Here is a 13,007-nt window from a genome sequence, read left to right as displayed (position 1 = left end):
TTTTTTTTTAAAGAAAACAACTGTGAACCATTTTGATGACAATATGTTGGAAGAAAAGATTATAAATTATTTCAATACCGATGAGTAGTTGGCTGCAATTTCTAGCCTGGGAAGGGTGCTACGTATGTTGTGACAAATCTCAGATGAGCGTGCGTCTGTGCAGACAGGATCATTAAGGGCGTTGCTAAGGCTTCCGCGCACCAGGCTGAGGTTAGCCTGCAGTTTGACTGTTCCTTCCTGCAAAGTCTCCAACGTCAAACTCACATTCTCTAGAGCATCCTTAGTGTCTCGCATTGCTAAGAGAGGAAACAAATGAGCCAACACACATAAATGAACATTCAAAAACAGAGACTGCCCACAATAACCAAGGCACAAATAATTCTGAAGGACATAAAATCCACACATGCATCTTTAATTAAAAAATGTTCTAAATATTATCCATTGAGGTGAGATAACATTGTCTTTGGAGCTTTCAGTGTATTTCATAACCTTTCAGATATCTTGGTTTTACGACACATGATGGGCAGGTTCCACCAAGGAAGGATACAAGAATACACATGGGAAAATAACTGGGCCAGGTTTTGTTGGGAAGGAATAAGGAGTCAATCACAACTTTGTTACAGATAGAAGGTAACAGGAAGGACAAGTTAGGGTCTCTTATGGTTTACCTTTAATGGATTTCTCCACTTTAACTAACAAATCAAAGACAAAACAGTGAAATAAGACACCACCACAAGCAATGGATTGAATATCCACACTATATTCTTATGTGATATATGATATATATGATAAATAGTTTTCCCAGCAAAGGTGAAAGAAAGAAAAGAAACAAACAAACAAAAAACACAAAGGGGAGTGACATACTTCCAGTCATGCTGAGAGCCGCGTTGAGGGCGGGCTGCACGTCTTTTCCCAACTCCTCATGTATCCTTCCACCCAAGAGCAGACCTACATCTGAAGAAACACCACAATATGAGTCCTCACATCAGAAACACCTTCCATTCCACTCCAGATGACCGATAGCATACTTACTCTCCAGGTCATACAGCACATGGTGCTTCACTGTGCCATACTGAGAGATCAGGTAATCAATTTGCTGAAGGGGAGACAACACAGCAATATATTCAGAAACTAGAACCTCACTTGCCAATACGAAGACATCTACTGGATGATTACTTTTGTTCATTTGCAGAACTATGCAATTAAATATTTTCATATAATTATATCTAAATTGTTCAACTGACCATTGTTTCAGGCAACCATCTGCATCTGCATCTGTCTGTCTACCTATCTACCTATCTATCTACCTACCTACCTACCTACCTACCTACCTACCTACCTACCTATCTATCTATCTATCTATCTATCTATCTATTCGACCGGTCATCTGTCTAGCAGTCCATCCATCCATCTTGTCTGTCCAGCCATCTGTCTTTCTGTCTGTCTGTTATCTATTTATCTATCCATCCACCCACCCATCCCAGTGTAATAGTGTATGTGTGGGCACATGTTTGTTCTGGTTGTATTGCTTACTGCAGGGGTCTGATTGGCGAAGGTGTGCAGGTCTTTCAGGTTACTCTTCACCAGCCTCCTCATGCTCTTCAGCTGGGAACTCAGGTTCTGATTGGCTGCATATGCACAAAGGACCCCTGCCCTGATGATTAAAAACAGTATTGTTAAAAAAGCACAAACTAAATCAGATTCAAGCCAGAAAAGCAAGAATAGGAACATTTGTAAAAGAACATTTGTCATGGCCCTGTCAGTAAGATACTCTCTGGAGTGTCAGTAGGAGGCAACACTGCAATGCAATCACTAGACGCATGCTCCTCACAGCGGTGCTCTTCTCTTTTCTGTCTGTCTGTTATCTATTTATCTATCCATCCACCCACCCATCCCAGTGTAATAGTGTATGTGTGGGCACATGTTTGTTCTGGTTGTATTGCTTACTGCAGGGGTCTGATTGGCGAAGGTGTGCAGGTCTTTCAGGTTACTCTTCACCAGCCTCCTCATGCTCTTCAGCTGGGAACTCAGGTTCTGATTGGCTGCATATGCACAAAGGACCCCTGCCCTGATGATTAAAAACAGTATTGTTAAAAAAGCACAAACTAAATCAGATTCAAGCCAGAAAAGCAAGAATAGGAACATTTGTAAAATAACATTTGTCATGGCCCTGTCAGTAAGATACTCTCTGGAGTGTCAGTAGGGGGCAACACTGCAATGCAATCACTAGACGCATGCTCCTCACAGCGGTGCTCTTCTCTTAGGATGCTTTAATCGTGTTGCTTTGGGAATGTGCTCATACTCTGGCATACTTTTATTGAGAACTAAGAGGCAACATCATACTGCTGCAGGTCTATACAGGAAGAGAGCGCTTTTGTTATGCAACTCAGTGAATAAGTCCAAAGGAACCTTCGTCTTACATAGTTGGAAAAGTACTTCAAACAAACTGGTGACTGTGAGCTCTCCTTAATTAGACTGAGAGACACTTCAAGGAAAAGCCAGCCCTATATTAGTACCTATTCATGATTCACGCATCCTAATTGGGCTGTCTTCTTTTGGTGTGCTCATGGCTACTGTGGGAGACACTGAATGTTGGTAGCACCATCATTCTAGGTGTTCACTGCAGTCTGGGACAAAAGCCATGATTGACTTAGTGCAAACGGGAAGGCTTTTTGTGCTGTTACATCAAAATGTGTGAATCACTCTTTGTTGGTTTTGTGCATATGATTGCACCATACACAGATTAATCTGTGGGTGCTGCAAATGAAATGCATCAATGCTTTCACACACTTCTGCAGGGTGGGTGGGATTTATCACAGCTAGCAAAACTAAAGATGGGTATGGGCAACTTCCTGTTTCAGATGTGAATGCAAAATACTTCCTCTAGACACGACTTAAAAGAAACATCTGTACATCAAAAAGTGCTCTAGAAAATTAGCCTGTGCACACAACTATTTTATCTGACAACACTAGCATTACAGTTTATTATTCTCTCTGTAGGCAACACAGCTTTTGTGTTAAGAGTTATATTTTGTTTAATACATGAGGACCAAGGATAAGCAACATTCATAATATAAGAGAAGTGTCTACCTTTCAATTCATGAGGGGGGCTTAAAATGAATTGGCCTCAAGCCCCACAGGATGCTGAATTGCAATTTTAAGAAATTCAACAGACATACAATATAAGAATTTCAATCGGCCAACACAAGTTTTGCGACAGAACATGAATAATTACATAAACTCTGACCAAATCACAAATTTGGAAAATCTTATCTGAAATGGTTCAATATTATCAAAACTATTAACATTTACATTTATTAACTATTAATTTCTAAAAAAACAGTTATATTGTTTAATAGTAACTTTATAATTAAGCACTGCCATTAAAATATTCAAAATATAAACTTCAAAAATTTTAAAAAGCTTTCTGAGAAATGAAGTGTTCCTCAAACATGGACATTCACAAAATAAATAAATACTATATAAATAATATATGCATATAAATGTGTGTATGTGTTTTGTATATTTTATGGCTAATACTGAAAATGATTATGAATTATAAGTTACGTAATTTTAAAATATATTGTATTATAATTCTACAATTACTACTAATAATGACAAATTATTAAAAAGACTACACTTACAGCAATGACATGAATTTCATTTTATTAAATTTTTCTTAAATTCAATTCAATTCAGTTTGGCTACCTTAATTCAAATTTAGTTACAATTTAGGATCTGAAATAGAGCAAACACGTAATTTTAAAATATATTGTATTATAATTCTACAATTACTACTAATAATGACAAATTATTAAAAAGACTACACTTACAGCAATGACATGAATTTCATTTTATTTAATTTTTCTTAAATTTAATTCAATTCAGTTTGGCTACCTTAATTCAAATTTAGTTACAATTTAGGATCTGAAATAGAGCAAACGTAAAACTGGTTTTAAAATTACACACATGTGATGAAATGCAGTGCTTTATATGCAGATAGTGGGCATTGCAGAATGGTATCAGGGTGAGAAACAGACCACAGACTGATGGAGAATCAAAATGGGTGGCTAGCTACAAAGCACTATTGTTTTTCCTCCTTCTCACCCCCTTATTCCCCATGTCCTCCTCTCTCTGTCTACACTGTGTGTTGGTAAGTTGCTATCTGCTCTGCTCCATAAGGTCAGCGAAAACATAGCAGCCAGTGAACAAAGACGCTTTGAAGATGGCAAAGTGCATTCCACACAGAGGGCATTGAGATGGTCTAAAACTCTGAAGGGCACCTCACATGAACCAGCAATAAATAAATAAAATAAAATTTTAATTGGAGGGGTCATATGATGTTGCTAAAAAGAACATTATTTTGTGTATTTGGTGTAATGAAATGTGTTTATGCGGTTTAAGGTTAAAAAAAAACATTATTTTCCACATATTGTACATTATTGTTTCTCCTCTATGCCCCGCCTTTCTGAAACGCGTCGATTTTTACAAAGCTCATCGGTCTGAAAAGCGAGGTGTGCTCTGATTGGCCAGCTATCCAGTGCGTTGTGATTGGCTGAATACCTCAAGCATGTGACGGAAATGTTACGCCCCTTACCATACTGTGATGCCATGTCCCGGAGCGACGAGACAAAACCAATAAAACTATAATTATAAACGAGGCATTTGTTGCATCCAGTGGGGACATAATTAGGGTCCGGAGCACGCGGGCCGGAAGGTCCGCGCAATGCCCGCAGTTGGACTCGTCCAGCGCCGCCTCGGCGTGGGCCAGGCCCAGGCGGGCGACGCAGTGGTCGTGTTGATCCGGCGGCTCTATTGGTCCCATGCAGATCTTGCAGATTGTTGCCATAGTGAATTCAACAGGTGAAGTAGAAGATTCTGACGTAATTGTCGCGTGCACCGCATTTTATACTGCCTCTCGAGCTCGTCAGTATTTGCATGCGATTTGTATACTTCGCGTCAATTGGCCAGTCATTTGGACTGGCGGGAGCCAATAGGACTTCAGGAAAGGTTGGAAGGGAAGGAGTTCCCATAACGGAGAAATATCTCCGTGATGTCTCGTGAAAGCTTGAGAGGGAACTTGAAATCGCATCATATGACCCCTTTAAAGCTTACTTTTAATAATGGCTCTGAGCTCACTTTGGCATCATGTTGAAAATAGGCTTTATAACTTGGGTTGGTTCAGTGCACTGAAGAATGTCTCTATAAAGTAATGGAGGCAGGAATAGCGTCACTCCCACAATGATTGCTGTATTTAGCCTGACTGGACCCTGGGGCTACTCCCACAATGTCCCTGTCTATAAATGCCTCTAAGGGGGTTTGAGGAGCAGGGTGGGGGTGAGGACCTCCTTGACTGCCTCTTTATACAAAAGATGACCCACCGGGTTTGATTTCACCATGAAGGCGTTCTAGGTCTACCTGTTGATTCCTCTGTACTCAACAGACCTGTAATGTGATCGGCCCACCAACACAACACTGCCAAGCTACTGACCCAGACAAAGACAGCCACTGTCAACTGGAAAATGAGGGTCAGCCTTTTATTTTGGAAGGCAAGACAAAAAAGATGCTTTTCAATGTATTGAACTACCATTACCACAAAATAAAACACATGCACTACCATTAAAAAATATGGACACATATGACAGAATTTATATTACGTAGTTATGGTAGTTTTGTGCTTGTATATACATTTCTTTATAAAAGTATCAATAAACTGCACATTTGACAGATTTTATATTATGTGAGAATTTATGTTAATTTTGCGCTTAGTGTTTACATATTTCTTTACAAGTTCATTTCAGTTAAACTGGAAATGGATGAATTGGGCTGGATAAACAGACAATGAGTGTCCAGCATACATGGGAACCTTCAATAGTTAAAAAGCATCTCTGGATGCACCCAACAACTTAGAAGTAGCTAAAATATAAGATGGGTTTGATTTATTAATTATTATTATAATTTTTTGGAAAATATACATAGTCCCATGTGTAAATAACACAAATGATAATGTGTAAATTAATTAACAAATAATATATTTTAGTTTTGATTACATTATTATTATTATTAAATGTAAAAAAACTCTATTCTTTCGACAAGAATAAAGCAGAACATTTTCAAATTAGACTCCAGACTGTTTCATTATTCCAGAAGAAATCAAAATGTTCCTTTTAAAGTTCCCTCAAGTTTAAAGTTGAATATGTTTGTGGAAATGGAGGCGGCAAGCCCCATGTGTGTGCAGTGAAAGTAGGCCAGATCGGGTGGGTAACTGAAGTGTGAGACAATCATTTCTCTTTTCCATTCATGTGTAGGACAGAAGGAGGACACATGATTAACCGCACAAACAAAAGCTTTCTCTCTCCATTCTGTACACCAAAATATTGTGGTGTTTTTCTTTGAGCTGAACATTACATTTAAATACTCATTATTCATCATCGTAACTGACAGAAGAAACTCTTGACAGTGACTGATTTACTTTTGTATACAGTGGACTGATGACAGTAATATCTGATGATGGATCTATTTAAATGCTCTTTTGCAAAAAATAGTCACAATCCTGAAAATACACAGATGAATGTCAACTGTACAGCTATGTGCCAAAAAGAACTGTACTTTCATATGATTACTAAAAACGCACACAGAGACTCACACCACAGAAAGACCGACGCAGAGTCACATCAGGACATACTGTCACCGTAACTATGGTTTCTCTCTTATGCAAACACATTTACACATTTTGCTAGAAATAACTATACAGACAACCCTCAGGCACTAGACAACCCAAATCAGGGTTTCTAAAACATATTTGCTGAAAGGACCCCTTTCATAACTCCAAACTGTCTGAGGATCCAATAAGTTAGTGTGATTTCAATTTTCCAGTTTCCAAATTCTAACTGAAGTACTACACTAGTCAAAATCCTAAAGAGAGATCCACCAATCAGAGTAGTCGCTGTTACTATAGAAACGGCAAATTATGTCATCAAGTCTCTCACACTCTCAACTTTGCAGTCCTGTTTTTTTCCATATATATATTTTAAGATTTTGCAGTATATTGTTTTTATACTTGCAGAACTGTTATAGAGGACTTAGGTGGGATCTGTGGAAAATGCAGTTGTTTCAATCTCTAGAGTCTAACTGGGGCTGGAGTGACAGATGCTCATGCTAACCGTCTTTGCTCAGACATGCATGCTTAACAAAAATGCAAAAATGCAAGCATTTACATATGTGTGTTTTACAATGATTAATTACCAAGATTGAATCTCAATCTATTCATGCATTATAATATTTCAAGGCTGAATGAACCGAAAACAGGCCAAAATGACATTTAACAGCACAAATACTGTGCAAATGTAGGTTTTTTATGACTAAATAGGGTGATAAAGTTGAAAAAGTGAAAAAGCATAATAGGACCCCTTTAATGAATGAAATGTGTGAGCATTGCACAGCCCAGCTGCACTATGGATGTCATGTGGGTTTACAGGCTCTACTGTATTAGATTTGACAGGTCGTCTCTGCAAGCTGAGCCCTGGGGTTGGCAGAGGAGCAGCAGCCCCAGTGACCTTCAGTGCCCTGAGCGTAACACTCCTTCTGAGTAGCATTGGGTTTCTACATCCAATCACAACTAAGCAACAGTCAGCCGAGTGAGTCAATTTGCCCCCCAGGAACAACAAATAACAAATTAGACCACTTTAATATCTCAATTGTTTCTCCTAGACATCAGTGAGATTAAACTGAGAGCCAATAGAGATTTTTCTCCTGAAAAGAGTTCAGTAAGCTTATATACGTCTCCTCTAGAGTTTCAGAAAAGATCTCAACAATGTCTCCCACTGTGTGCCATCAAAACCAAGAGATTTCAATGTTAACTATATTTCTCATCAAATTGTTCCAGAGAACAACTATCTGTACATAAACAAATCTCATTTGTGTCTATTTATAATTCCTCTTAGAACTAATAACTCTTAGAAATTCAAGAGAAAAATCTAAGGACATTTTTTTTCATTAATTTAAGTGTGCATTAAAAAACAACCTATGAGCAATGACATTTTTCTCTTCTGTGCAACTTTAGATTTAGAACCACAGCTGAAGATAATGAATTTATTGAATGCATCTGCTCATGTAAACGTATGTAAACCCTGATGTCTTATTCATGTCGATGTAAAATTCATGGACCATGGATTAAAATGAGCAGATTCATTAATTAAACTCATCTTTAGCTGTTGACTGATTAAATATAAATACACATACAGATTTGAATAAAATCTTCTCCAGAATGAGGACACAATTTATGTGAGTGGTCATTTGTAAATAATGGCAATAGCATCTATTTTTAGCAGAATGGCACATGGCAACTTAACACCATTTACATAGTAAGAAAGAAACCATCTACTGCAACATGCATATGTTTTATTTACACATTACTGTTGATAAGTTTGGGGCCAGTAAGATTTAAACATATTTATTTAACAAGAATGCATTAAACTGACCAGAAGTGACAGTAAAGACATTTTATAATGTTACAAAAGATTCTTTTCATTTATCAAAAAATCTTGAAAAATGTATCACAGGTTCCACAAAAATATTAAGCAGCACAACTGTTTTCAACATAAGTGTAAGAAATGTTTATTAAGGCAAGAAAAATCATCTTATTAGAATGATTTCTGAAGGACCATATGACACTGAAGACTGGAATAATGGCCGTTGAAACTTCAGTTTTTTCATCACTGGAATAAATTACATTTTAACATATATTAAAATAGAAACCAGTTATTTTAAACTGTAATAATATTTCACAATATTACTGTTTTTACTGTATTTTTGATCAAATAAATGCAGCCTTGGTAAGCATAAGTGACTCCTTTCAGAAATAAATATAAAATTTTGAGATGGCACTAATGAGGAATTTTCTTGGCATAATTGGGTCATTTCTTTAATTATTCATCAAGCCTAAATTATGCCCAATGTTTTATGAGAAAAAACAGTGGCCTGAGTTTATCAAGCAATTTTAATAAAATTTAAAAGTTTGGAAAAGATAAATGACAACACAGGTCAATGAAACTTCAGAACAATTGCCCTGGTTTCTACCACCACTAAGAAAAACACTATTCAAGCACCTATCCAAACACATGAGACGGTGTCCAACTCATAACTTCCCCTGGAGATGCTTCAAACTCAAGCAATTGTCCATGACCTCTCTGTGAGAGTCCTTTCAGGACAATCATGTAACATTTGAATGATTTTCAGTTAAATTTCCCACTAAGAGACTAGGTGGCACCTGCCTCACATTTGAACAAGATTGATGTGCTTTAATATAGCGCTGAACAGAGGAGTGTGCAGAGTGGCCCCTGTTACGGCTTCATCAGAATCATGAAGGTTGAAATCCTGGGAGGTTTTTACATGAGGAGACATGCCCATCTCCAGGCAGCCAGGCATGTGCTATGGAATCTTTAATAAAGAGCCAGCCGGCTGAATGCATAAAGTAGAGGAACATCAAACACTCTATAAAGGTTGACGGTGCTAGTTCCTGGAGTTCCTGCTTTTGTGCAGTTCTGCTGTATTTCTTCCTGGAGTGTACACTTGTCTACAATATGTCTTCGAGAACATGGCACTTTTAGGACAGGAAGATTACCTGCAAGCTCGAAAGTGTCTTGTTGAGGTCTTTTATTGAAAGTATCATCAGCTTTGAGTTTGCTTTTGATTATTTAGGCTCTGTTCCAAAAACCTACTAAGCTGCCTTTGAAACAGACTTTTTGAAATAGCCTTTGCATCTGTGCTCATGAAACCTTAAAATACTGCATACGCAGGCAGCACACTAGGTTTTGGAAGAGAGCCTTAAGGCCTGTTCACACTATGAACAATAAATATAAAGATAACTATATTAACATCCACACCAATGCATGGCAGCGTTGTTTATTATAAGCACATGCTGTAGTTGTGTCATCTGCCTCAAGGTCTTTAAAGCAGGATGGATTCCAATCTGATTGTTTGTTAATTTTGAAAATGGTGGTGTGGTGTGGACTCTATGCTTTTATATATAGAATGTATCTTTATATAAAACTGTATCTTTATAGTTATTGTTATAGTTATCGTCCTTGAACGGGCCTTTACTGTGTTAAAGGTTACACATGCACAATCAGACAAACACAAAAACTTACGTGATGACACAATTTACACAATTTATGTGAGTGGTCATTTGTAAATAATGGCAATAGCATCTATTTTTAGCAGAAGCAACTTAACCAACTTAACACCATTTACATAGTAAGAAAGAAACCATCTACTGCAACATGCATATGTTTTATTTACACATTACTGTTGATAAGTTTGGGGCCAGTAAGATTTAAACATATTTATTTAACAAGAATGCATTAAACTGATCAGAAGTGACAGTAAAGACATTTTATAATGTTACAAAAGATTCTTTTCATTTATCAAAAAATCTTGAAAAATGTATCACAGGTTCCACAAAAATATTAAGCAGCACAACTGTTTTCAACATAAGTGTAAGAAATGTTTATTAAGGCAAGAAAAATCATCTTATTATAATGATTTCTGAAGGACCATATGACACTGAAGACTGGAATAATGGCAGTTGAAACTTCAGTTTTTTCATCACTGGAATAAATGACATTTTAACATATATTAAAATAGAAACCAGTTATTTTAAACTGTAATAATATTTCACAATATTACTGTTTTTACTGTATTTTTGATCAAATAAATGCAGCCTTGGTAAGCATAAGTGACTCCTTTCAGAAATAAATATAAAATTTTGAGATGGCACTAATGAGGAATTTTCTTGGCATAATTGGGTCATTTCTTTAATTATTCATCAAGCCTAAATTATGCCCAATGTTTTATGAGAAAAAACAGTGGCCTGAGTTTATCAAGCAATTTTAATAAAATTTAAAAGTTTGGAAAAGATAAATGACAACACAGGTCAATGAAACTTCAGAACAATTGCCCTGGTTTCTACCACCACTAAGAAAAACACTATTCAAGCACCTATCCAAACACATGAGACGGTGTCCAACTCATAACTTCCCCTGGAGATGCTTCAAACTCAAGCAATTGTCCATGACCTCTCTGTGAGAGTCCTCTCAGGACAATCATGTAACATTTGAATGATTTTCAGTTAAATTTCCCACTAAGAGACTAGGTGGCACCTGCCTCACATTTGAACAAGATTGATGTGCTTTAATATAGCGCTGAACAGAGGAGTGTGCAGAGTGGCCCCTGTTACGGCTTCATCAGAATCATGAAGGTTGAAATCCTGGGAGGTTTTTACATGAGGAGACATGCCCATCTCCAGGCAGCCAGGCATGTGCTATGGAATCTTTAATAAAGAGCCAGCCGGCTGAATGCATAAAGTAGAGGAACATCAAACACTCTATAAAGGTTGACGGTGCTAGTTCCTGGAGTTCCTGCTTTTGTGCAGTTCTGCTGTATTTCTTCCTGGAGTGTACACTTGTCTACAATATGTCTTCGAGAACATGGCACTTTTAGGACAGGAAGATTACCTGCAAGCTCGAAAGTGTCTTGTTGAGGTCTTTTATTGAAAGTATCATCAGCTTTGAGTTTGCTTTTGATTATTTAGGCTCTGTTCCAAAAACCTACTAAGCTGCCTTTGAAACAGACTTTTTGAAATAGCCTTTGCATCTGTGCTCATGAAACCTTAAAATACTGCATACGCAGGCAGCACACTAGGTTTTGGAAGAGAGCCTTAAGGCCTGTTCACACTATGAACAATAAATATAAAGATAACTATATTAACATCCACACCAATGCATGGCAGCGTTGTTTATTATAAGCACATGCTGTAGTTGTGTCATCTGCCTCAAGGTCTTTAAAGCAGGATGGATTCCAATCTGATTGTTTGTTAATTTTGAAAATGGTGGTGTGGTGTGGACTCTATGCTTTTATATATAGAATGTATCTTTATATAAAACTGTATCTTTATAGTTATTGTTATAGTTATCGTCCTTGAACGGGCCTTTACTGTGTTAAAGGTTACACATGCACAATCAGACAAACACAAAAACTTACGTGATAATGAAGGTGGTGGTGAGTAACAGTGTGGTCAGCAGTCCTCTAAGGCAGTCCGCGTTCTTCCGCTGTCTCTGGTGCATTTCTCCTCCGCAGTTATCACAGCAGCGGCACAAACAAAAGAGAAGCCCCACCAGCGGCAGCAGCACGGTGAACAGCAGGCCCAGTGCCGTGCACACCACAAAACCAATCTCATAATAAATCACCTGCACACAACACAACGTTATACAGATTAGAAAATCTGAAATGATCAATAAATGCAAACAAATTGAGTTATCATTTGAGATGGTTTCCTTGAAGAAGTTTAAGTTCAGCAATGAAGTTCAGGCAAATAAATCTCAGTTAAGGCTTAATTTGCATCCAGGAAACCATCCAAGTTATACAGGTTTAAAGTTTAGGTTTAGTTCTATGGATAAAAAGAAGGAAGGAGAGCGATTATTTTAAAACTACAATTACACTTAATGAGCACTGCATGTACAGACATTAAAGGAATAGTTCACCCAAAAATGAAAATTAGCTGAAAATGTACTCACCCTCAGGCCTTCCAAGATGTAGATGAGATTGTTTCAAACAATATTATGGATAAAGGACTGGTATTTCAGCCAGAAGCAATGGTTTGAAGTTAAAAACATCTTAATGATGTATTTTTTTATTATTATAAACTTGCAGCTTTTCGCTTCACAAGATGCTGAAGTCTTGTGGATTATTGTAATGTTTTTATCAGCTATTTGAACTCTCATTCTGATGGCACCCATTCACTGCAGAGGATCCATTGGTGAACAAGTGATGTAATGCTAAATTTATCCAAATCTGTTCTGATGAAAAAACAAACTCATGTACATCATGATACATGGCCTGAGGGTGAGTACATTTTCAGCAATTTTTCATTTTTGGGATAACTATTTCTTTAAATTATCACCAACCATTTAAAAAAAAAAAAAAAGTAACGCTAAGGTATTTTTAAATGA

General features: G+C 37.2%; 1 protein-coding gene across 14 annotated transcripts in view; it reads right to left on the bottom strand.

Annotated features, from left to right (window-relative positions):
- Positions 1 to 13,007, bottom strand: part of LOC107741142 (prominin-1-A-like) — a 66,841-nt gene that overhangs the window by 15,821 nt on the left and 38,013 nt on the right. For 10 of the 14 annotated variants that reach the window (XR_001640169.1, XR_001640172.1, XR_001640170.1 and 7 more), the window contains 6 exons: positions 12,040 to 12,245; positions 1,948 to 2,068; positions 1,033 to 1,096; positions 865 to 954; positions 669 to 692; positions 79 to 296 (listed from right to left, as the gene is read on the bottom strand). Coding sequence is in view for 6 of the 14 variants with exons in the window: in XM_016553788.1 (XP_016409274.1) it covers positions 79 to 296; positions 669 to 692; positions 865 to 954; positions 1,033 to 1,096; positions 1,948 to 2,068; positions 12,040 to 12,245 (723 nt within the window). In the remaining 8 variants the exon portion in view is untranslated. The remainder of the gene's footprint in view (positions 1 to 78; positions 297 to 668; positions 693 to 864; positions 955 to 1,032; positions 1,097 to 1,947; positions 2,069 to 12,039; positions 12,246 to 13,007) is intronic. The other 4 variants (XR_001640171.1, XR_001640174.1, XR_001640176.1 and 1 more) reach the window with 1 other exon arrangement.

The sequence above is a fragment of the Sinocyclocheilus rhinocerous genome, unplaced genomic scaffold (genome assembly GCF_001515625.1).
Source record: "Sinocyclocheilus rhinocerous isolate Xijiao unplaced genomic scaffold, SAMN03320098_v1.1 scaffold431, whole genome shotgun sequence".
Classification (NCBI taxonomy): Eukaryota; Metazoa; Chordata; class Actinopteri; order Cypriniformes; family Cyprinidae; genus Sinocyclocheilus; species Sinocyclocheilus rhinocerous.
This window is presented reverse-complemented; position numbering and strand designations above follow the sequence as displayed.